The sequence below is a fragment of the Capricornis sumatraensis genome, chromosome 5 (genome assembly GCF_032405125.1).
Source record: "Capricornis sumatraensis isolate serow.1 chromosome 5, serow.2, whole genome shotgun sequence".
Taxonomy (NCBI): domain Eukaryota; kingdom Metazoa; phylum Chordata; class Mammalia; order Artiodactyla; family Bovidae; genus Capricornis; species Capricornis sumatraensis.
Window position 1 is genome coordinate 18125450 of NC_091073.1, and position 25561 is coordinate 18151010.

Here is a 25561-nt window from a genome sequence, read left to right on the forward strand (position 1 = left end):
CAGTGTGGTAAATTATGTGTATATATTCTGTGTTTGCAATTAAAATGATTAAAAACTGAAAATATCTAAGAAACTGAAATACAAGAGTAAGAGACAGTTATGCGTTATTTTCATTATAGATTCAGTGACTTTTGAAAACTCATTACTTGTCAAATTAATGAAATATTTTTGTCATTTTCTTCATACATTTCATAATTCTTTTAGTATGTGTTATAGACTGCCAGTTTCTATTTTTTTACCCCCACCATTTATGGTATCTATGAAAAGAAGATTTTTTTAAATGGTTAAAATAGAAATTGTTCCAGTTTGCTACATTACTTAATTCTAAATAAATATATAAAATTCTTTAATATGTTTTAGGCATAATTTAAAATGTATCCAAAAATCAGTTTATTTTGAGTGATCTTTTGTCATATTTATATTAAGATTAAATACTTTTTATTCAATTTTTGAGATTGTTCAGAGATAAAATCTGATATTAACCAGCATTAGGAAAAGTGGGAGCCTTATGATCTCCCTAAATTATGGAGTTAAAAATTTTAACTCTGAAAACTATCTAGCTGATTCTCAGATTTGTTTTCTGAGTAGCACACTAATGATAAAGTGTATTGACAGAATTATGGCCTATTGCAATTCATATTGGTTTGGCCTTTGAAAAGTCTGGTTAAAAATTCAGTCTATAGCACTGCACAGCAGGTCCCTTTATTGTAGAAATTGTGTATTAAAAAAAAAATGAGCTGGGGACTTTTGTTTTACATTTTTGCTATCAATTGACATACCGTGATTTAAGCAGGTAAAATAATTTTTATTGATTTCAAGATTAAATTTAAACATAGATTCTTACATATGATGGAGTTTTTATTGCTATTTTAAAGATAGGTGTTGGGTCAATAATCTCATATAAACAGATGGTTTCAATTCCCTTAATAACAGAACGCCGGGGGCCGGGGGTGGGGTGGGGAGGGCAGAGGCGCAGGCCAGGTCGTGTTTCCACCCTAAGAAGTCATGTGTATTAGACCCAGGTCTTGAAACAGTGGCATGAGATGATGTTGGTGGCCCTCTTTTCACTATATATTTTTTTCCTTTTTGTTTTAACATTTACCTTTTTTAATGGGCTGTTGTCCTTTCCTATTCAACATTCTTGTAGAAAGCTCAGAGAGCCGATCTTTCTATCACTTGTAAACTCCCAAACTTCCAGATGCGAGTTTACACAACTCATGATGAAAGAGGGGTAGACCCACTAAAATTCTTTTTTCCAAATAGTAAAGTACTTACAACAAATACTGTGGGTTCCATCTCAGCACCTCCAGTTCACTTTAATAATGATTAATATTTGCAATTATCAATGTTGTCAGATTTCAGGTGCTTATTAAAGGAGGTGTAAGGCCTTTTCTACAAGTGCGTGCTCCACTCTGTCAGGATATCGTCCTGAGGACATTTTCAGAGTTAGCCCTTCCTGCACCTTGGTACTGCTGGGAGGAAGGAAAACAGGGTGGAGAGAGGAGAAGCAGGAGAACTTGAGGTTTTGAACTTTTTCTTCTGAGCATCCCTTCCGTGATGAGGTTTCAAGGGATCAATACATTTTTTTCCCCTGAAGACACTTAGTAATATGACTTATTTTTCACCGTACACCCCATCCTCACCTTTTATAGTATCCTTAATCTTGGTAAATCCTGAAGTCTCCCTCCTCTCCGTTAATCCATAAATCAGGACCCAATCAAGAAGTCTCACATTTAGTTGCCGTGTGGTGTTGTCTGTGCACCGTGCATAATCCGCAGAAATATTTATGTCACTCGCTGCCCACTGACTATGGCAAAAGATTCCCTTTCTGTTCCTTTTTTGTTGAAGTGTCTCTCCTCTCTACCTCTTAATTCAGTGGAGCATATGATTTAAGAACAATGAATCCTTTACCAACTGCCCAAGAGACGAATGTTACTTCATGCACACGCAGGCCGCGGTGACTCATCCAGTTAAACGTAGCATTGTCGATTCGTATATTTCAATTCATATTCAGAGGTTCTTGGTTTCTCTTGTAACCCCTTTGGCAGGTTCCAACAGCAAGTGTGGCCATTGAGGGGGCATCTGCCCTGAACCGTGCTCGTTGGGCTCACGGTGGCAAGGAAGTTGCCGTTGGGGACTCGGAAGGCCGTATTTGGATCTACGACGTTGGAGAGGTACATGTTACTCGGTTTGGGTGTTTTGATTTAGTGTTTTGGTGTTCAGGCTGCTTTTTTTTTTTTTTTTTGGCTTGTGTATCTGGTTTAAATACCTAGTGAAATTTTTGGCAGCACCTTGTGGACCTTGAGAGCCCTCTCGAGTACGTTTGCAAATTTCCATTGACTTCAGTGGGAGTTTGGGGAGACTTCCTTGGGGCCTCCAGGACCTGTTAGTTAATGATCAGGCTACTTTCTGAGTGCTGTAGAATTCCCAGCTGTCCTCTGATGAAGCATGGTCCTCTCTCGACCTGCACTCCCACCTGTCCCACTCCCCTGCCAGTTTCATGAGAATGAAAAGGTTGCCAAATTCATCATGCTAACATTGAATTTGGAATTTGTTGTTTATTTTGAGAAGTCAAGCTTTAGTTGGTATGTTCAATTAAAAGGTCTATACTATTACTCTTTAATTAAAAGTAGCCAATTAAATAGCTGAGGTGAGTCAGAACTTTGTACCGCTTTCGTGATATTCAAAGTTGTTATATGCAGTGTATACTTCTCTGGTTTATCTTGTTATATGATTTATAAAATACTTCTGAATATTATGGCACATATCAGAAGAACTACATATTTGATTTCAGATAAATCTCCTTGAATATCCCTGCTACACTTAATTATTAAATTACAGGACAATTTTATGGAAGCATATCTGTTTGTTTTTGCTCTGTGAGAAAGTGTTGACAAAAATCTTCATTTCTGATGGGGTGAAAGAAGTTTTTTCTTCAAGACAAACAAAATATTGAACTTTCAAGCCAAACAAAATAAGCATGTGTAAATTGTGTCAGTGTAATATGAATCTAACATTTGCATTCCGGGGGGGGGAAATACACCACATTTCTAGGCGTAGCATCCTACGCCTCAGGAGTGTGCTTTGAGTGCCTGCTGGGTGGGCAGAGCTGATCACACTGAGAAGGATTCTTTATGTTTTCATCAATGAGCTTTCTACGATTTTGGCAGCCCTAGATGGTTTGTTCTACAGTGGAACTTTGGTGATGCTATGTGGCAGAGTTGGTGGTGTTGAAACAAGCCGGATGGTGTTTGTGTGCGTACGTGTTTTTATATAGAGACAGAAACTGAATGACTTCACAGATGGGAGTTTTCTGCTTGGAGATGTACCCCTCTAAGTAAAATAGCTGAAGAATCTCTCCGTTTCACTGCATACTGTTTCATTAGACTCCCCTTTAACTACTCCTGATGCCACAAGCTGAGTCATTCCAACAGTGACAAAGGCTCTGTGAATATTCATCCCCAGTGGTGAGAAGGAAATGGTCTGGTGACTACTGACGTAGCTTGGAATCTTTGAGAAAGAGAAGACCCTTCGGAACTGAAAATATTGCCAATACATTCTAAAGCCAAAATATTGCCAGTATTTCCTTCAGGGAATAGCTTAGTCAGTGCATCTTTTTCATGGTCTTCATCAAAACAAAACTAAGCAGCAAGAACATGTATTCTACACCGGTTCATTTGTTTAAAAAATTTGAGAGGTAGAAAAGAAGGGAAATATTAAGAAACAAAAAAGTTTCTCTCTTTTCTTTGTTTATAATGGGTATAATAGCAGCAGAGAAAACAGATGTGCTCAGAGATGAAATGGTAGAAATAGATGAAATTTTAAAACTCCCTTCTCTACCTCCTTGCTTATTATCCATAACATTCCTTAACTCTTTTAGAGTATATACAACATTACTTTATCCAAAAGCACTGAAAAGTATCATAGTTCGACAGTCTGGTTTATTTAAAGTAAGGCATTTTGAAAAACCTGCATGTTGACCACACATACTTCATATATAAACATAATTCATATATACATGTAATACACATTCACACACACCACCTTTAGGCAATAAGAAAATACAGCATAACATGTATACGGAATTTACTGCAATAAGTTATAATATAGCCATGGGACAGAATTACTTGACTGACTCATAATTTGGGAATATATTTGATTTTGTAAGTTGCTTTGACTGATATGTGGCTGCTAAAACGTCTTCCTACGTTGCTGTCATCATTTCTAAATTGTATAGTGTTGTTATACTCATATTTCCTCTATCATACTAGCAGGTCAGGCTGGTTTTCATTTTGGTATTATTGCCCTTGCTTTTCTAAGTGATATTACAGGCTATAGGAATGTCTGCAACTCCAGGCCAGTCTCACCTATTGTCTGGAGTCCAGACAGGCTATAGAAAAATCTCTGTGACATATAATAGGCCCAACTATTTGTAGGGTTGCTTATCCCTACAAATTCACTACCAGGGAAAAAAGGGTTATACAATTTTTTGAGAGAAGCTAATATTATAATCTTCTAGCCCTTTTCTGAGGGATCAAACATCAGGATAGGCTTATATATTTGAACAGTTCCTTCTGTATTTTTTGATCCTATAAAAAGTCATCTATAGCTCAGAAAAACTCAGACTTTACAACATAATTTTGCTGAAAGTATATATTTTCCTGAGTATTTTTGTAACATATTTACAAATTTATCTCATGTATTTTGGGGGAGAAATAAAGGGGTACTTTTCTGTCCTAATACCCTGTTCTAAGTTTCTGAAGACCACCTCTGTAGAGTTCCATGTACTGAAGGGAAAGATGACTTTCCAGCAGCTAAGTTTAGCTGAAGCCCACCTGGGAGAGATGGTAGATCATGGGAGATACTGCCTTGACGGTAATTACTGTTGTCTCGTTCACCAACCTGGAACTGACGGAGCGTAACTGTCCTTAAATGCTGTTGTGTTGTGTCGTTAGTCACTTCCAACTCTCTGCAGCCCCGTGGACTGTAGCCCGCCAGGCTCCTCTGTCCTTGGGATTCCCCAGGCAAGAATACTGGAGTGGGTTGCCATTCCCTTCTCCAGAGGATCTTCCCAACCCAGGGATCGAACCCCAGTCTTCCACATTGCCAGCGGATTCTTTACCGTCTGAGCCACCAGGGACGCCCCTTAGAAGAGAAGGGTACCCCATAAACAGCACCCCGCCAGCCTTTGTAATCACCTGCACTGTGGAAAGCCAGACAGAGTGCCTTTACAGCAACCTGGCCCATCTGGAATTCAAGGTCAAATCCAATACCGGTGCACGCCTGACAAAGGAGAAGGGTTTGGAGCAGGAAGTGACTTTCAAAGGAAAAAAATTTAGAGGGAGAGAAAAAGGATGTCATTGAGGATCAGACTGCCCGGAAACTGTGCTCCCATTATCTGTATTTAAAACCTCCAGTCCCCATTAAAACAAAACCCATCACCGGGGTCACACTGGCCTTTGGATAGGAAACCTGGCCTGTGGAACCTTCTAGGAAGAAGATGAAACACTTTCAGGTAAGCCTTATAATACAATCTGGATATGAAAGTTAATGGTAGTTTTGAGAGGACACTCTGTTGATCCATTTTCTTGGACCTCAGTACTTCAGATGGGTGTCTTGTCAGCCAGAGAACATCTCACACTCGTTCTCCTGTGGTGTTCTTGACCGAATCTTCTGTTAGGCTGTGGAGAAAGGAGGCGAGAGCAGCAGGCTCTCTCTCACTAAGGTCCTGTTTTAGAGCAAGGCTGGCTTCACCTGCGCTGTCGTCTCGCAGGGGCCCATGCAGAGGAGCCCTGCTGCTGCTGCTAAGTCGCCTCAGTCGTGTCCGACCCTGTGCGACCCCTTAGACGGCAGCCCACCAGGCTCCGCCGTCCCTGGGATTCTCCAGGCAAGAGTACTGGAGTGGGTTGCCATTTCCTTCTCCAGTGCATGAAAGTGAAAAGTGGAAGGGAAGTCGCTCAGTCGTGCCCGACTCTTGGCGACCTCATGGCCTGCAGCCCACCAGGCTCCTCCCTCCATGAGGTTTTCCAGGCAAGAGTGCTGGACTGGGGTGCCACTGCCTTCTCCGAGAGGTGCCCTGAGCTTGGTTTAAAGCTCTGCTGTCACCGTCCTGCAGTTGTTCAGACATTTTCCAGCAAGATGCCTCATGTTGCCAGGTTGCACTGAGTCCCTCAGACTCTGTATTCAGTCTGGTCCAGGAGAGTATTGCTTTCAGTACCCTCACAGTACAAATCAGAAATGAAAAGTTCTGGTCTTGACGAAGACCATTAGGGAAGAGAAATCTTTAGAGAGGTGGTTAAACGTCGTACCTGATGTATGATGTTATTATTACCTATTCTTTGCACACACATATGCGTGCTCAGTCGGGTCCGACTCTTTGCGGCCCCAAGGACTGTGGCCTGGTAGATTCCTCTGTCCATGGGATTCTCCAGGCAAGAATAATGCAGGGGTTGCCATTTCCTTCTCAAGGGCATCATCCCAACACAGGGATTGAACCCGTGTCTCCTGCGTTGGCAGGTGGATATTTTTACCACTGTGCCACCCGAGAAGCCCAGTATTGACACCTCTTCCTTAGGACTATTTTAAAATGTTGGTTGAGAAGAGCAATGTTTCCACATTCTCAGTGTCATGATATTTGGGTATTTGGTGGATATTCTAGTTCCCCTCCCCACAACCCTCTTTTGATCACATAATTTTAACTGAGAGTGTAGTGAAGTTTTAGGGAGAGAGCACTATGATACCTACCTTCAGGTGGAGTTGAGGGACAGCCTTTCTCTGGCCCCTGAAAGGAGACTTCTGTGACTCCTGGTGGAGACAGCGCCATTCAACCCAGGTCGCTGTGCCTGCCTGTGGGATCTGACATTCACCAGAGGGCACTGCAGAAAGGGACTTGGTGTCACCAGTCATAACCACCACCTGCCTCATCCCCTGTCCCAGCCACGGTGCAGCTGCTGCAGGGAGTCCCGGCACAGTGCCCCCATGATCGTGCCCACCTCTGTTATGTACAGTTACCCTCCGTGACTTTAAAGATGATGGCAGAGAGCAGTGGCTCAGATCCAGATTTACTGATGCAGTTTATTATGAACTTCTGAAGGGGTAAACAGGGGATTCTGTGTGCGCTCACTGAAATCACCAGATTGAGTCTGTCCGTCCATTTTTTTTTTCCTGTTACATTTAAATGGCAAAGGCATGAGTAACATCTCAAAGCCTTTGAGTAAGGAGGTAAAATATAAAATGCAGTGTTTTCAGGTAGGCCACATGATGCTTTGTTTATACAGCATGTTTTTGGTTGTTTGATTTTGGCATTGTATCTGGAAAATATACTGTACACATTTATTTTCACAGATAGGGGTCTGTTTTCTTTGCAGAGCAGGTGCTTACCTCCTATTAGCATAAATGGAAGTTATATGAATTCTATGAAAGAGAAGACCCCTTTTATTATTTGGCTATAATTTTTATTCTATTCATGCATCTCAGAAATTACTTAAATAGACAGTGGTTGCATGTACCCCTTAAAATTCAAAGATCTAAATTTTAAAATGAGCCCAGCACTTTAATAAGTTTGCAAGATTTTGCTCCCCAAACTATGGGACACCATCTGTTCTGGAGCTGTGTGAGCCCATTCAATTAATTGAAAGATGAGTAAGATAACAAGTCATAAATTAGCTACAAATATAACCTGAAAATGTTGCGTGTATTCTTCTTCAGACCTGTTAATCATTGTTGGATTTTTCAAAAATGATGTGCGAACACACATATTCTTAAGAATTAAAAATAAGAAGTACTCATGGCCAAGGCTCTTTACCAAATAGCAAGGTTTTCTATATATAGAGAGAGAAAGCTGATTTTAACAGCACATGGGCCAGTGAGTGTAGAATTATTCACGTGTCCCGATGATTGATAACCAGCCTCGCTACCTGTCTTTCTTGCCGATGTGTTTTACAGAAAGCCCGTTGCCACTGTTAATGCTTCAGTGCAGTCACACAGACGCAGCTGTCATAAATATCCCCTAACAACTATGTTTGCTGCTTATCTGAATTAGTCAGAAGGCTGTTCGCAGGCCCAGTTGTGAAAGAAGCAGTTTATCTTCTACCTCCTATCTGTTTCGTTTCCCATTAACCTCTTCTAGCGAAGATTTTGTTTTCAGTTGGGATAAATATGCGTAAGTTTCAAATCCCTGATTATATTCCTACAGTAGTCAAACGATAAAATTCCAAAATCATTTCGGCTGAAAGTAGAGTTGGAAAAATAAAACGGCAGCTGAAAAACTGTGATTTGGGAGATGAGGAAGTCTTATTGCCCTGGCTCTCTCTGCTTAGCATCCTGTTCACTCATTATCTAAGGGAATGTGTATTAATCTTTACATTTTAACCCTGAGCTCTGGCACCATTTCGTGTGCCTTGTTTGCTGTGACTCTTGGGGGCCGAAAGAAAGGCAGTCATCTTATACAAATTATAATAAATGCAGTAAATTTGACATTTGTCAATATGTTAAAAAGGGCCTTAAAAAATCTTGGAAGGGAAAAAGGAGAATATGAGATTAAATGCAGTCGCTAAAGCATGGTTTTAAATGTTCATCTGAATCTATTTTAAAGCTACAATTAAAAATTGGAATGAAAATTCTACATGGAATCCCAGTAGGAAAAATGACCTATGCAAGATACTTTAGAATGATGGTCAAGGTGTAATGTACAAGGACTATAAAAAGTGCCTCCAGCCGTTCTCACCGACAGCTAGAGTAAGAAGAAAAAGATTCCGTGAGCCATTTTCCTTGTACTTTAAATCGCTGATCAGCATAGTAGCACCTGATAAACTGGAAATATTGGGAGTTAAAAGAGTGTTTGAGCGATGCAAAATAAATAATACACGTATGGTTTTTAAGTGGATTACACTGAGGCAATAATTGTTCGCTTCATGGAATGACTTCACGTTTTCCAGTAGGACAGGGCCTACATCCCTTTTCCACAGGAATTTATGCCCTGAATATAAATAATCCCCCTCTGTGGGGAAGGCTGGCATGCAGAACACAAAATACGAAGTTAAACTGAAATTTGGGGGTTGATTCAAATGAGAGTTCCTTAATGAAAAAGAACTGCACTTGAAATCAGTCGATTTAATTATTGTGCTTTATGAAAGCCATTATCCTCTGCCGATGACGAGCCCGATAGCGTGGCTAAGTTCTGGCAGTATCCAGGAGGGGAGGGGAGGGCAGAGCTAGGCTCAGCTTACCAGAGTCCAGTTATAATTGCCCCGAACACTTGTGTTTCTCATTAAATGAGTGTGGCCATAGGTTTCTGGACTCTAGAAAGTCTTTTAAGTGCTAGCTTATTCTTCCGTGGGTTAAACAGTGTTTTTTCCTTCGCTAATGCTAAACACGTCTGGTTTTTCCCTCCATGGAAAAGACTTATGTGATGCCCAAATCCAGATAAAAACTGAAAATCCAGATACTTAGTGTTTTTAACCTGAATGTTTATTATCATAGCCACAAACCTGTGCGGTTAAGTAAAAAGCACAAAGGCATATTTGTATGGACAGATTCGGGGTGCTAATAAATATAATTACATAAAATAAGCTACTTTGAAATAATATATTAGTTCATTTCCTTGTCATAATAAATTATATGTATTTGAAATAAAGTCATCTGGTTAAAATATATGATTATAATTTTAGTGTTAACGTGATTTTTTTCTAGGAAAAGTATGTTAAAAAGAAAGTGCTATTTCAATTAATGTTATAATTATTCATCTTATAGTAAATGTAGTAGCAGTGGGTCTATTTTGATAATTACATATGTTAAAGACCATGATTAAACTAATTATTATATAAATAGTGTGCTTATTCAGGTAGCATTACTTTATAAATTTTCAAGCCACTTTTTTTTCTGAATTGATAAGAAAATACTTATGACTTTTATATATTATGGAGTAGTTGACTAAATGAAAAGAAAACCCTAATATCTAATTTTATAAAAACCAAATTAATGTGTGCATAGTAATTTGCAATATTCAATGAGATTAATATATTTCCATTTTGGTGATAAATGGTCTTTGAATATAAACCTTCTGAAACAAGTATTAGTTTGTATAATTAATCATCTTTATGATTCTTCTGTGGTTTCAAACTGTCATCTTCAATAGCAGTTTGGATTCTGAGGCAGTCATTAATTATAGTGTTAATTTTTTTTTAATGTCTAACAAAATTGTGTTTAGTTTTAGAATTTCAAAACTGCTAAATTTTATCTTGAAACATTACTGCCTAGAACAGTAGCCTCCAATCACGGCTTGGACCAGCCAAGCATGAAGCTGCTCCAATCATATGAGTCTAGATTAACACTAGCCTGTACAGAAATGCAGAGTTATTTGTTTCTTCTGTGAGTATGTGTGTTCCTATTGGTATATCTGAAATAGAATGTGAAATCAAATATCTGCCTATACATGTTCACGCATAAATATTTATATGCCACGTAGGCTGGACGTGCAAAGTGAGGAAGTGAATGGATCATTGTATTCCACTTTCACGAAAGGTTTGCGTGATTTCTGAGACTGTCAGCTATCAGAACATCTTTTCCATTTCAAAACATGAATTATTTATCGTTTGGGGCATATCAGAGCTTAACACTGCATTCTTACTTTTTAGGCTGGCAGATAAAACTGATCAGTGGGCCCGGAATTCTCTCTGATCTTCGTCCTCATGGTCGGCCAGTACTTTTGCAACATTTAGATAGAACCTTTAATCAGTCTGGCAGCCCTCCTCTGGTTAATCACATGCCTCACTAGAGTTTTTCTGATCTTTAGAGTGCACATCTACAGGTACACAGATACTTACCCATTGTCGTCTATTTGAACAGGCCTAGAACAGTGCCTGGCACATACAGGCACTCAATAGTAATAAACAGGTGAATGAATGTTTCACAGGTGAAGGTTAAGAAAAAGCTTACTTGTGTGAAGTGTTCAGACGGCAGCCTCCAACTTGTCTATAGATTGATGGCCAGGAAAAAATAACTATATTTGCATGGGAAAAGGTACGTAGAGCATAAACTTAGAAAAGGGGGCTTGTTCTTCCTCTCCGATCTCTATTCCAGTTACTCCTCTCTCCTTTGCTTTGAAAAGTGAGCAGTTGGTCACTAGCCATAATGAAAGCCTAACAGTTGACTCAAATAGTTGTTAAACCACTGGAAAAATGCGTCTTTTTCATTATGCTTTTTTTGGACACTATAGATACGGTAAATCATGAACTGCATTATACAAATACCTCTTTTATGCCCAAACATTCAGTAGGAGGGAATGACATTTCTTTTATTACCTTGGTAAATGTTTTTAAGGTGTTTAGCAATAAGCCTTCGTTTTTGTCAAAACTGCTTAGATGCAGTGGTTGCTAGGAATTTACCAGAAAAACTATAGTTAATAATATCAGAAAGAGAAAGGATATATGTTTAGTCAGCTAGTCTGACAGGTCAGTTTGAGCAGTGTATGCACTCTCATTTCCCCGTCATCCTGATCTTTTGTGTTATGGAAAAATAGTGGTAATGAAGTTTAAAAAGTTTATTTTCCATTATTGCCCATCAGTCAAATGTCTTTAGCATTTTTTTCTATCTTTTGAACAGAGAAATAGATGGTTCAAAATAATAGAAAAATAATGCTTAAGACATTTCTAAAGAAGAGGGTGACAAGATTTTAATACTCATGTGAGCACGGTCATCTTTAAGCCTTAGTGAATTAACTCTTTTTCAGCTGTGTGATTTTTTTTTTCTTCTTCTTCTCAGGTAAAAACTTCAGGATTTTGTCATGGATCCCATGATGCTAAATTTTAACATGAAGAGTATTTCTAAATGTTCGTTTTTTTTAAAGAACAGTGTTTAAAATGATTTCCTTTGACATTTGCTGGCTTATTGAAATTGATACAGGCCCATATTTGTTACTGTTTACTTTGGACTTTTATGTCCTACCTTTATATCGTTCCTTAATTGGGTGGTAATGGATTTTTTAAAAGTATTGTTCTAACAAACATGCTATAAAAGTCATTTAAAGATTCTAGGAAGAGAACTTTAGCAGAAAGGTCTCAAGCTTCATGGGTGACTGAAGGTTCCCTTACATGGGATTTTTAGATAAAAGAAATTCTTTCTTAACCAAAAAATAGTCAGATGTCATCAGATGCCCATGGGGTAGCATGCTGCTAAATTTCACAGAGATTTTAACCACTGACTGGTAATAGCGGATGCTACAGAATGGAGACCAATGTAACTCCTACTTTCTGGGCTTCTCTGAAACTGCTGTAAATACTTAGTTACCGCACAGTATGCACTCCGGTATATTAGTGTGCTCTCTACACTGCGTTCTGGCTTGGAATTTTGGTTCGTGGTTTCATCCATTGTTACCAGTGATGGTAGACTCTCCAGAGAGTTAAATACAGTGGAGCTTGGTCGTTCCATTCCGACAGCTGTTTCGTTGCTTATTACCTCCCACTTTGCTTCCATCTGTGTGTGTGGCAAAGGGGATTGTCCTAAAAAATATAGGCTTCCTCTGAACACAAATGTGTGTTTGTACACCAGTTAGTCCCCAGTCTCCTGAACTGGGGTGACATTAATTACTTTAAAAAGCTTTACTTTAAAAAAAGCTTTTAGAGCTTAGAAGGGTTTAGCAGTTCTATAGAAATCCATGTTCATCTCCACAGTTTCTGTAAATGCATTAACAAACAAACAAAAAAATCAATGCTTATTAAAGTGAAAAGGTAATTTGTAAGGTATCATTTTTAAAGAAAACTTTCATTTTTAGGTTAATACAGGAGCTGAATTGTCATGTATTTTGGAATCCATGGTTCACATAATCAGGCTTTTTTTTTTTTAATGACTCCATTTAATTGAAAGATTACAAAGATGCTGATGAACCACGTACTTAGGGAATATTCATCCTGAAACCTGGGGTCCTATTCATTTTGTTTGGTTTCTTAGATACATTAAGCATTATAAACTGAAATCACGGAACACTTTTTGTCTTCATTATCCATGCTTTTTTTAAAAAAAAGTAACCTACTTTTATACTAAGCAAGGCCTGAGATATATTTTTACCATAAAAAATATAGCATTGGGCTGGTAGGAGTTATGCAGATAATGCAGCTATTTAAAATCAGCTGCTAGGTACTATAAACCCTTTAAAATTACTAACAAATGAGGGAGGCTTGACTGAGGACTGTTCAGAATGGTTAGCCACGTGCTTATAAAAAGGGACACATGAATGATATTTGTGTGTTTAACCCTGGTTATAAAAAGTCATTTGATTTTTATAAGAGCATGTTCAGTGGTTACAAGGCCTTACGACTTGAGCTAAAAATGTAGAATCCCACTATAGAAAGTGCCATAAAAAGGAAATAGCTTGATAAAACTGTACTGGTCATATGTGAAAAAGATGCATGTGTGTGTATGTGTATGTTTACAAGGAATAATTATACTTTAAATTTAATTTTTTTAATTAACAACGCATCCTCTGATTTTTCTTGTGATCTGAAAGAACCCTTTCCCCACACCCAGCTCATAAACCATAGCTATTATTACATGTGTGACTGTCTAGGAAGTGATTTGTGTGGGCTTTTAAGAAAGCAAATGTGATAAAATTTAAGGTGTACTTCTAAAAATATGCAGCTCTAGATAGGTGAATGGAAGGAAATGGAAGAAAGAAAAAAGGAAGCAACAGCAATTGGAGGAGAGGGAATTAACATTGAGAAGGAAAAATATAGGGCAAACAACCTTTAGTCATGGTTTGTAATGTCCAGACATTGAGCTTAAGCTCTTTATATTTGGGGGGAGGTCTTATTTAATATTCACAGTGGCCCTGGGAGTTGGTGGCCAGAATTCCTTTCTCGCAAATGAGGAAGGAAAGATCTGAGATGCTAGAGACATAAATTTCCTAAGGACACACAGCAAATTATTGGCAGAGCTGTGAAAGAAATCATATCTGGATGATGTCTGAGGTTGAAAAAAGTCCCTCCTGGCTCTATTCTCAAAATCGAGTTATTATGCAATCTGTGGCAGTGGTTAGCCTAGAGAGTTACCTGGGGGTGAGGCAGGGCAGGATTGGGGGGGGGGGTGCCCATTCCAGTGTGGGAGGAGGGCAGACCTGTGATGGCCTCGGAACTGGAGGGGTGGAGGGGAAGCATGAACGGGATAGATTTTCGTGCGTCTCCCCCACAACTTTTGCTGTTTATTTCTGACCTGTGCATCTTTCGGGAACCTCAGAAAGTTAAAAATAATGTTTAGATTCTCTTACCAGGTGACTGAGAACACATGAGCTGCCTGCCCTTCTGCCATGACGCGCTGGCATTTATTCCCTGCAGGGGTGAGGCTTCCGATTGCCCCACGCTGACCTGGGGCAAGTTATGTGGTCTGGAGCAAATCACTGAGCTCCCCGTCCTTCCATTTCCTACCTGTTAGAGGCCTGTTCCTTAAAGTCCTCACACAGCAGACATTCGAAAGAATTCTTAAGGAAAACAGAACCACAGAAATAATATAGAATTGATATGTATGCCACTCGATATATTAATGTATCATTTTTAGGAATATGTTCAATCTGAGTGTGCAAAGAAAAGGAATGCCTGGCTATTCTGTGTTGAGCTCATGGTCCTTCATTAGATTACCTTTCTCATCCTCTCCGCATCTCTGCTGACACATGGGTCAGATGCCAGTATCTCCATTACAGGGGAGGCAACAAGAGGTTAGGTGCCTGACTACGGCCACTAAGCAAGCTGAGAGCAGGACATAAGCTTCCTGTGCAAATCTAAGGTTCCTGTCACCTCCTCCGTAAGGCCAAATTGCTACTTCAGAAACTACCTTTGGCCTTAGTTCCCTCAGCTGTAAATATATGGTCATATCCTATAAAAGGCATATTTACTCTTAGAGCTAAGATTTTGTTATTTCAGGAATCAGTGCCCTGAGTGCTTTTGGCATAAAAATGCTTTATACATTTAGTGAAAAGCTAGAAAACAGCCATATAGTTGTGGGGGGGTGGGGGTGGACTAGATATTGGTGAACCCTGAATATGAAAAAAGCAGTAGGAAAATCTGAGTCATCTCTGACCTAGGTTGTGGACTTTGGCAGATGAATCTGAAGGCAGAAAATGTTTCCAGATCCACTTTGATTAGTACAATACTGCTCAATTTTTACAACCTCTTTTTTATGGTATCCTTTGATATAACTAGGCTATTTGCTTCCCAGTTCTCATGTTTAATTGAAATTGCTCATCACTAATAGAAACTTACGAATATTTTTCCTATCAGAAATGTCAATTGTTTGAAAATTATTCTAAACTACCGTTTTCCGGTGGGGGGTGCAATCTGTAGTGATGGTCTAGATTTAGCCTTTAATGCCTTGATAGAACCTTGAAGAGATGCTGAAACCATGTCATTAACATGCCATTTGCTTCCTCACTATTTGCATGACACACAGCACATCCCAGAGAATGTTGCAGTTGTCACTGTAAGAAGGTAAATTTTCAAGTACTTCACTTTCTGAATGTCAGTGAAGTTTAAAAAAAAAAAAAAACTATGCCAGTATTCCCACATTTTGACCTAAGAAAACACGGTAATTAATATGCATTTTCTTCATATGCCAGAATGATTAACCATTGTATCTTCAGTCCTACCCTAGTGTCTGGCGTGTAGTTGGTACTCAGTCCATGCTGAAATCATTATTAAAAAAGACATATGCTAGTGAGAAGGGCATGACAGCAATCTTTTTCTTTGACTAAGAAACATGACAGAGATTTTTCACTTACTTGATGATTAAGGTATTACTGGATTAAAAGTCTCCTAGAGAAAGTTTCAAATGCATTTGCACTCAGGAGAAGAGTTAGGAGCTGCCAAGGGTAAGAAGGACACAATTCTGTCCAGACAGATGCTATTTAAAATGAAAAGAGTGGTGGTCTTGTTTGTTAGGACACTTGTTTGGTCTTACCTACAAGTATTAAAATGGCAGAAATTATTAACTTTGGGTGTGGATACAACCTGTGAATACACATTCACACATTCAAGCTAAGATTATACTTAGAGTGCTTCCTGATAGTGATATTTAATTCTAAAAATGGGGCAGTATGCAGCCCACCTTCTAAATCTAACGTTACGATGATGTTGTTTTTATTGTCAGCTAGATGAAAAAGTGTAATAAAACGAAGTAGATAAATTTAAGTTTCTAGAAGCAATTTTGTTTTCCTCCTGTGCTAATCAAGCAAAGCAAACTAACATTTCTAGTGAGGAAAATGTTTGGCAAAATAATCAAAAGAAAGAAAACGTCTAATATTTTCCCAACCTAAGTGAAACTTTCACAGATTAAAAAAAGACAGCGAGCTATGTTAGAATATGGTGAAACATTTTATGTGGGTGAATCTGCATTTTTAAGGACTGTTATTTCCACCACTATGGAAAAAAGTCAAATGCAAGTTCTATGGTAGGGTATATTTTTATCAAAAACTTTTAAATTTGCTAAAACTCATTTTTAAATAAACAGAAATCTGTTACATTTCTATATACTGAAATATTGGAAGAAGAAAGTAAAAAAAAAAAAACAACCACATTTAAAATCACATCAAAAGTACCTACCAAGAATTTCCTGGCAGTCCAGTGGTTATGACTGCACTTTCATAATCCCAGGTTGTTGAACTAAGATCCTGCAAGCTGTGCAGTGCAGCCGCCCCCCAAAAAAATTATATATAAATAAAACATTTTATATATAAAATACCTAGGCATAAACTTAACAAAGGAGGTGAAAGATCTATATACTGAAACCTATAAAATATTGATAAAGGAAACTGAAGATGATTCAAAGAAATGGAAAGATACCCTATGCCCTTGGGTTAGAAGATTTAATATTGCTAAAATGGCCATACTACCCAAAGCGATCTACAGATTTAATACAGTCCCTATCAAAACACCCATGACATTTTTCACAGAACTAGAACGGATAATTCTAAAATTTATATGGGAATCTCAAAAGACCTAGAATTGTCAAGCAAAACTGAGGGAAAACAAAGCAGAGACATACCTTTCAGACCTCAGGCTATACCGCAAAGCTACAGTAAGCAAAACAGCAGATAGTATTGGCCCAAAAATAGACATAGGTCAGTGGAACAGAAGAGCAAGCCTAGAAATAAACCCCCACATCTACTGTCAATCTATAACAAAGGCAGTAAGAATAATCAATGGAGAAGAGATGGTCTCGTCAACAAAAGCTGGACAGCGTGTACATCAATGAAATCAGAATATTCCCTCATACCATATAAAAAATAAATCCAAAATAGTTTAAAGAATTAAATATATGACACCATAAAACTCCTAGAAGAGAACAGAGGCAAAACATTTTCTGACACAAATCGCAGTAATATTTTCTTAGATCAGTCTCCCAAGGCAGTAGAAATAAAAACAAAAATAAACAAATGGGACCTAATGAGACTTAAACTTCTGCACAGAAAGGAATGGGAGAAAATATTTACAAATGCTGTGACTGAGAGAGGTGTAACAGCCAAAATATACAAACAGCTCATATAACTTCGTATCCAAAAAAAAAAATCAAAAAATGGGATTTTTCCCCAAAGAAGACAGACAGATGGCCATATAGGCACATTGAAAAAGTGCTCAACATCACTAATTATTAGAAAAATGCAAATCAAACCACAACTAGATATTATCATTTCACAATGTTCAGAATGGGCATCAAAGAGTAAAAATAAAAGCCAAAGAGGGTGTGGAAAAAAAAGGGAACCCTCCAACAAAGTTGGTGGGAATGTAAATTGGTATGGAAACTATGGGAAACAGTATAGAGTTTCCTTAAAAAACAAAACTAAAAATAGTTACCATATGATCTAGCAGTCTCACTCCTGGGCGTATATCTGGAAAAGACAAAACTCTAATTGAAAAAGATACATGCACCCCAGTGTTCATAGCAGCACTATTAACAGTAGCCAAGACAAGGAAGCAATGTAAATGTTCATTGACAAATGAATGGATAAAGAAAAAAAATGGTATAGATATATAATGGAATATAAAGTGAGAGTGAAGTCGCTCAGTCGTGTCCGACTCTCTGCAAAGTCCATGGAATTCTCCAGGCCAGAATATAACTTAGCTATAAAAAAGAATGAAATAATGCCGTTTGTAGCAACATGATGGACCAAGAGATTATGATGCTAAGTGAAGTAAGCCAGACAAATATAATATTGCATAATGTGGGAATCTAAAAAATGACAGAAATAAATGTATATACAAAACAGAAACAGACTCAGACATAGAAAACGAAGTTATCAAAAGGGAAGATAAGGGGGAAGAGAGATATATTAGAAGTATGGTATTCACAGAAATTACTATATATAAAAATAATTAAGCAACAAAAATTTATTGACTAACATGGACAACTATATTCTATACTTTGTAGTAACAGAAAATGGAAAAAAGTCCAAAAAAAATAATCACTTTGCTGCACAACTACAACTAGCACAATTTTTAACTATGCCTCAATTTTTAAAAAAAAAAACTCAAAATTTTGGTGAAACCTACTTAATAAATTTAATGCTTTATTATTAGAAATATTAGAATTACTAGTTTGATTTCTTAAAGGAAAAGGACCTCTGAAAAATTCATTTTTAAGAAATTACATGTGCAACTTCAGATGTCATAAATGATACTCAGTTCTGTCCCATACTGTATCTGGTTGCAAAGTCAACCCTTCATGTTTCATAGTGTTTATTAGAGTTGTTTCTTAACAGTCTTGCCATGACCACCACATGAAACTATGTAAACACATGGACCTGGGTTTTTTTTTGGGATATATTTTCTATACATTGCTGTCAATAAAACATTACATATAGCATCATACAGTAACTTAAATTTGTGCCATTTTAACTAATGATAAATGTAGTTTTATGTTTAGGAGTCAAACCGCTAGACTGTATCACTTTCATTAGTGAGACCTGCTTTCTTCCAATATTTAGTGTTATATGAAGTTACGAGGTGTTTCAGATTTAGCTTGATTCTCACCTTCTATGAGACAAATTCATAAGTATGGTATCATGACTGGCTTTTGTCTCTTCCTGAGCTTTTTGTTCTCTGCTTCATTGGGGTGGAGGGTGCTTGGTCAGGAGTTGGAGAAGAGAGAGAGGAGACCTATGCTTTCATATAAATGTGGTGTAACCCATTTCTGCTTATGCTTTTTGTTAGCTCTTTCATATAATTTATTTTGAAGACTTCATTTCCCCAGTGCAGTATTTTCTAAAATTGAAGAGAAAAATGAAGAATAGTGGAACACAGGAAAAGAACCCAAAGTAGAGAAAATGACCTGAGCAAAGAGGTAACAGTGCCACTCGAAACTATTGTGAGCTTGTGTCACTGTGCGAACGGGAACGTGGATTCATTGCAGTAACTAGGTGAAGTATTTCACCATTCAGAACTCACTCATATGACTAAGCCAGAGTTCTCGTTAGCGTTGCATTTCTCAAAATAACAAATAAGAAGGTAAGAAGTGCCCCCCAAGAAAAGTTGTTTAAGAAAACAAGCACCTGTATATCATTTGCAGAATTATATCCTTGAAACCACCTGAGGACCAGAACACACACTGAAGGATGTACTTTGCAGGGTGATGGTACGACTCTTTAATAAGTTGTCTTGGATAGATCGTATCTGAGAATACCAGCCCCTGTAATAAAAATGTAAGGTTCTAAAAGTTTGGCTTTATACAGCAAGAAAGTTTTCAGCTGTAAAAGTGATCTCAGAGTTCAGATTTGCTTATTTTTGAAAATGTACACTGATTGGGATGAATGTGTTATTGATGTTTATGACATCTGTAGACAGATTACATCTTGTAGGGCAATCCTCTGAGTATATGGCTCTACAGTCGAAATAAATTTTATTCTATATGAAAATCATTTGGACTTCGTCTTGATCCTGTTTCTCATCTTCAGATAACTCTGTTTTATTCCAAACACTTGCATGGTACCTAAACAGTTCATCTTTGGATGCCATGGAGAGAAATCATTACCCTTCAACTCAGCTCACAAAAATTCATGCATCCGATTTGTGTCAGATGGGATTAATTTTTCTGCTTACTCAATTGTGTGCAGGAGAAGATATATATAGGATTATAAGTCCCTGTTTTTGCCGAGTTAGTATTAGAATACTGGCTAAGGATATAAATACCAGATGCCATTGGCACGGATATTGGCAAGCTGGGCAAGTTTGGCAAGATGAGTTGATCTTTTGGTGCCTCAATTGACCTTCTGCAAATACTCTGATTATCCAACATAGGATTGCTGTGAGGAAAGAGGAGAATACATGTCAAGTACTTAGAGCAGAACTTTTGGTAAATGTTACTATTATTATTATTCATCAGCATCATCATATAGGATCTTGCTAGAAAAGCCAAAGCATCTTATTACAGTAGTAAGATTTCCTTGTATATATAAACTATACTTTTGTCATATATACTGGCATGTTAGCAACATCTTTTTAAAAAGGATCAATAGCATTGACTTAGACAATACCACCGTCATTTCAAAGTCCTAATAATACAGTTTTTATTTGTCACGTTCCCTGTAATTCTGGTCATCTTACTGCAAGTGCTTTAATGCGGCTACTGTATTAACTGTATAGTTTACAGAAGCTTTTTAATGTTTTACGAATCGCACACAGGATTGTGCTTCTGAGAGTGACAGTATTCTTTTAAATTATCAGTTTAAAAGCAGCATTTCAGAGCTCTGATTCAAGGAAGAATATCTGATTTCCTTTGCATTCCATGGGAATCGCCTGTTTCAAGAGGAACGGTCATGCAGGCTTCAAGGCTTTCGGTGTAAAAGATAGCTTGTTGACCATTTTCCATTCATTTGCTTTGCAGCTTGCAGTTCCCCACAATGACGAGTGGACCCGATTTGCCAGGACCCTCGTGGAGATCCGTGCTAACAGAGCTGACAGCGAGGAGGAGGGCACCGTTGAGTTATCTGCCTAGTGGACGTGAGCCGTCCCCACCTAGACCTTGTCCCCACCTGGACCTTCTAGAGCTCAGCATCTGCAGTCAAGTCAGCTTGTATTCATGTTCATTCAGTATCAGTATTGCCTGGCCTTTTGAGGGCCATGTTGTGCCAGCTTTGCTCCAAGTATTCCAAATGTAGCCCACCATACTGTCCACTGACCTGAAATTCACCAGAGCATTTCTGTCTTTATATTTCTGTCTCAAAAATGGGGGAAGGGGGGTGGGAGCCTTTCTGGGTTGAGTTGTCTTTTAACTACTTAGTAGCTGTATTTAATAGCTGGAAACCTCTGGTTAAATTTGTGCTTACACACACTCCTGGCATAGTCCTATTAAATCCATATGAAGCCAGATATGATTAGGTACAGATGTGGTGTGCTTCATGCTATGGTACAGGGCCAAAGACTTGCGATGTGGTGTTTTACACGGTGACTCACATTATGAATGGATTTACTAGAAGAACATTGCTGCTCCTTATTTATTGTGGTGTGCTGCATGGAACATATTTATTTGAAAGCATTAAAATAAACGATCCTAGAGCATGTGCCTAATGAGAGGACTGCATTGTCTCTCTGTTGCTGTTGAGGTTACGTTAAGTTCCAAGTAACAATTACAGTATGCCGGTTCCACTGAGGACAAGAAATCTTTAGAGGTTTGTTGGCAGTGAACGGAATGAATTTTAATGCCTATTATTTCTAGGTACTTTAACAATATTTCAAATATAGCTGATCATTGATACTTGTCATTCAAACTAACCCAGTCTGACAAAAGCGTATGGTTCCTAAATATGACACCCGTATTGCCAATAAAATGTTCCAAACCAGGTCTGCACCAGTGTAGATAAACCCTTTGCTTAGGAAAAGCCTGATTAAAATTCTGCTGTGGCCAGGGGGTAAGAGAGATACATTAGAGCCATGTTCAAGATTGATAATGAATTTACAGGCAGCCAACCTGGCTGGACTTAAACCAAGGCTCTGGTTTTATTTTTATGAAGGAACGTGTGTGGTGTTTCTGGAAAGCTCTTTCTTGTCTCCTTCTCCGGAACCACTCTTTACCCAGAGAATATCTTAAGCAAGCATTGGAGTAAGAACAGGTCAAGATGAACCTATACCGAATGCTCCACACTTCATTGGTTTTTAATTTATACCAGAAAATTATGTATGCTACTGTTGGACTAGGAAAGATGTCTATAAACAACTTTATGGGATTTTTTTTTCTTTCAAAAAGTCATTTCATGCTTAAGAGAGAATTAAATAGTGGTTGAGTCATGAAAATTATTTGAAGAGAGGCTTTTGGTGTTTTAGGAAGAGAATTTCCACGGTGCTTCGTTGGTAGGGATTCCTTGAACTGTGAGACTTCTTGTGTTTTCGAAATAATTACTTTTTCTCTAAGTGTCATATGGTAGGTATATCAATATTAAACTTCTTTATAAATATATATTAAGTTTTTAAAGATAAAATGAGTGTCTAAAATAGGTTTAAAAACAGTCCACAGTCCAATGAGACAAAAGACCTGTACTCTGAAAACTGTAAGATCCTGATGGAAGAAATTGAAGGCACAAACAGATGGAAAGATATACTGATACCATGTTTCTGGACTGGAAGAACCAATATTGACCATATTTCAATCAATATATAACCACTCAAAATGATTATAATACCCAAGGGAGTTTACAGATTTAATGCAATCCTTGTCAAACCAATGGCATTTTTCATAGAACAAAAATATTTTTAATTAGTGTGGAAACACAAAAGACCCAAATAGCCAAAAGAATCTTGACAAAGAAAAACAGAACTGGAGAGATCAGACTCCCTGAAGAAATCAGACTCCCTGACTTCACAATATACTACAAAGCTACATTCATCCAAACAGTATGGTACGGGCACAAAAACAGAAATACAGATCAATGCAACAGCATAGAAAGCCCAGAAATAAACTCATGCATCTCTCATCAATTAATCTATGACAAAGGAGGCAAGAAAATACAATAGAGAAAAGACAGTCTCATTAATAAGCAACGTTGGGAAAGCTGGACAGTCACATGTGCAAGAATGAAATCAGAACACTCCCTAAGGCTGTACACAGAAACTCAGAATGGATTAAAGATCTAAACGTAAGGCTGGATACTATAAAACTCTTAAGAGAAAAACATCATAGGCAGAACACTGACATAAATTGCAGCAGTATCTTTTTTTTTTTAATCCAGCTACTATTCTAATGAAAATAAAAATAGACAAATGAGAACTAACTGAACTTAAAAGCTTCTGGAGCAAAGGAAACCATAAACCAAATGAAAACACAGACTACAGACCCAGAGAAAATATTTGCAAATGAAGCAACTGATAAAGGATTAATATAAACAGCTCATGTAACACTTACGTAAAAAAAAAAAAAAAAACACAACAAGCAAAAGATCTAAACAGACATTTCTCCAAAGAAGACATATAGATGGTCAAAAATCAATAATCAACATCATTAATTAAGAGAAATGAAAATCATTTCAAAACTGAAAACAACAGTGGGGTATGAGGTATCACATCACACAGGATGGCCATCGTCAAAAACTCCACAAACAATAAATGCTCTAAAGGGTGCAGGGCACATGTAAATTGGTCCAACCGGTAGGGAGAACAGTATGCAGGTTCCTTAAAAAACTAAAAATAGATTTACCATACGATGTAGCAATCCTACTCCTGGGCATATATCCAGAGAAAATCATATTTGAAAAGCTACACTCACCTCAGTGTTCATTGCAGCACTATTTACAATAGCCAGGACATGGACGCAGCCTAGATGTCCTCAGCAGAGGGATGCCTATACAGATGTGGTGCATGGTTATATGTGGAATCTAAAAAGCATTTTTAAAAAAGCATTTAAACTTACCTACAAAACAGTTACAGATGTAGAAAACAAACTTATGGTCACCAGAGGGTAAGGTGGGGGGAGAGAGAAACTGGGAGGTTGGGATTGACATATACACACTGTTTATAAAATGTTATATACACACACACACTATATACAAATAGTTCATTGCAGCACTATAATAGCCAAGACATGGAAGTGACCTAAATGTCCATCAACAGAAGATGAAGTATACACGTACAACAGAATATTACTCACCCATTAAAAAGAATGAAATAATGCCCATAGTAGCAAAATGGATGGACCTAGAGATTATTATACCAAATGAAGCAAGTCTGACAGAGAAAGACACATATCATATGCTCTCTGTCTCATATGTAGGGTCTAATTTTAAAAAACTATACAATGACACTTACTTACAGAAACAGACTTATAGATATGGAAAACAAACCTCTAGTTACCAAAGGGGAAACATGGATGAGGGAGGAATAAATCGGGAGTGTGGGATGAACACATATACACTACTGTATGTAATATAGATAACCAATAATAACCAATAAGGACCTACTGTCTAACACAGCACTCTACCCAATATTCTGTGATAACATGAGAAAAGAATCTGAAAAAGGATGAATACATTTATAACTGAATCACTTGGCTATACACCTGAAACACAGCATTGTAAATCATCTATAATAAAGTTTTTTTAAAAAGCAATGTAATGAAAAGTACCGGGGAAAAAAGCTGCTCAAACAGAAGCTAAAGGACCTTGGAACAAATCAGTAACCCATGAGTTGAACAGACAATTGTCTGAATGAGTCAGTGCGTCAGGACTGTGAACACTTCAAAGGCCAGTCATTTGTCGTAGGCACATGAAGAACTGTGAGAGCTTACGTGCGTGTATGGCTTCCCAGTGGTAGAGAACCCCCCTGCCGATGCAGGAGATGCAGGTTCAGTCCCTGAGTTGGGAAGATCCCCTGGAGAAGGGAATGGTTACCCACTCCAGTATTCTTGCTTGGAGAATCCCATGGACAGAGGAGCCCAGTGGGCTAGTCCATGGGGTTAAAAAGAGTGGGACACGACTGAGCATGCATGCATATGCATGTATATCCCACCACAGTATGGTCTCCAAGAGTTTCCCACTTCTTGTGTGACAGTGTCCCATGAAGAATCTGGGATGTGTAATGACAATATGGGGGAATACGGGGGAAGTGATACTATGCGGAGTTCAGAACAAGGTTATAAGAAGACACAGAGATTCCTTCTGGGTTTCTTGGCACACTCACTCTTCATTCCCAAGCCATTTTGGAACCTACCCTGTCCCCCTGAGGCTGTTCAAAGGCCTAAGCTCACCATTGAGGGGCCATGTGGATAGATGGAGAGGGAGATCCAGCCAGCCCACAGCCAGTCAAGTTATCCCAGAGGAGGTCCCAGATGGAATGTGGGAGTCATGAAAATCTGCTTTCAAGATCTTTTGTTGCAGAGAGTGTAACTGACAGCTCCAGCTGTGTTGCTCTGAAATCCTCCAGTATGTTTGGGCAAGGCTGTGCTCCCCACAGGCTGCTCCCAGCCAAGACTGAGCGTAGCAGGTATAGGGAGGCAGGCCTGTTGCTGGATGCAGGTGTTCTCAGAGATGTGAGTGGCTCGAGGATGCCCTGTCAGCACTGCTAAGACTTTCTTGGAGTTAGCCTGGGTCTAATCTTCCTTCTTT

The 25561-nt window shown here is 38.3% G+C and overlaps 1 protein-coding gene across 4 annotated transcripts in view; it reads left to right on the forward strand.

Annotated features, from left to right (window-relative positions):
- DYNC1I1 (dynein cytoplasmic 1 intermediate chain 1) overlaps positions 1-20967 on the forward strand; it is a 322279-nt gene extending 301312 nt beyond the window's left edge. For all 4 annotated transcript variants that reach the window (XM_068972507.1, XM_068972509.1, XM_068972508.1 and 1 more), the window contains 2 exons: positions 2049-2174; positions 20857-20967. In XM_068972507.1, coding sequence (XP_068828608.1) covers positions 2049-2174; positions 20857-20967 — 237 coding nt within the window. The remainder of the gene's footprint in view (positions 1-2048; positions 2175-20856) is intronic.
- Positions 20968-25561: the final 4594 nt, after the last annotated feature.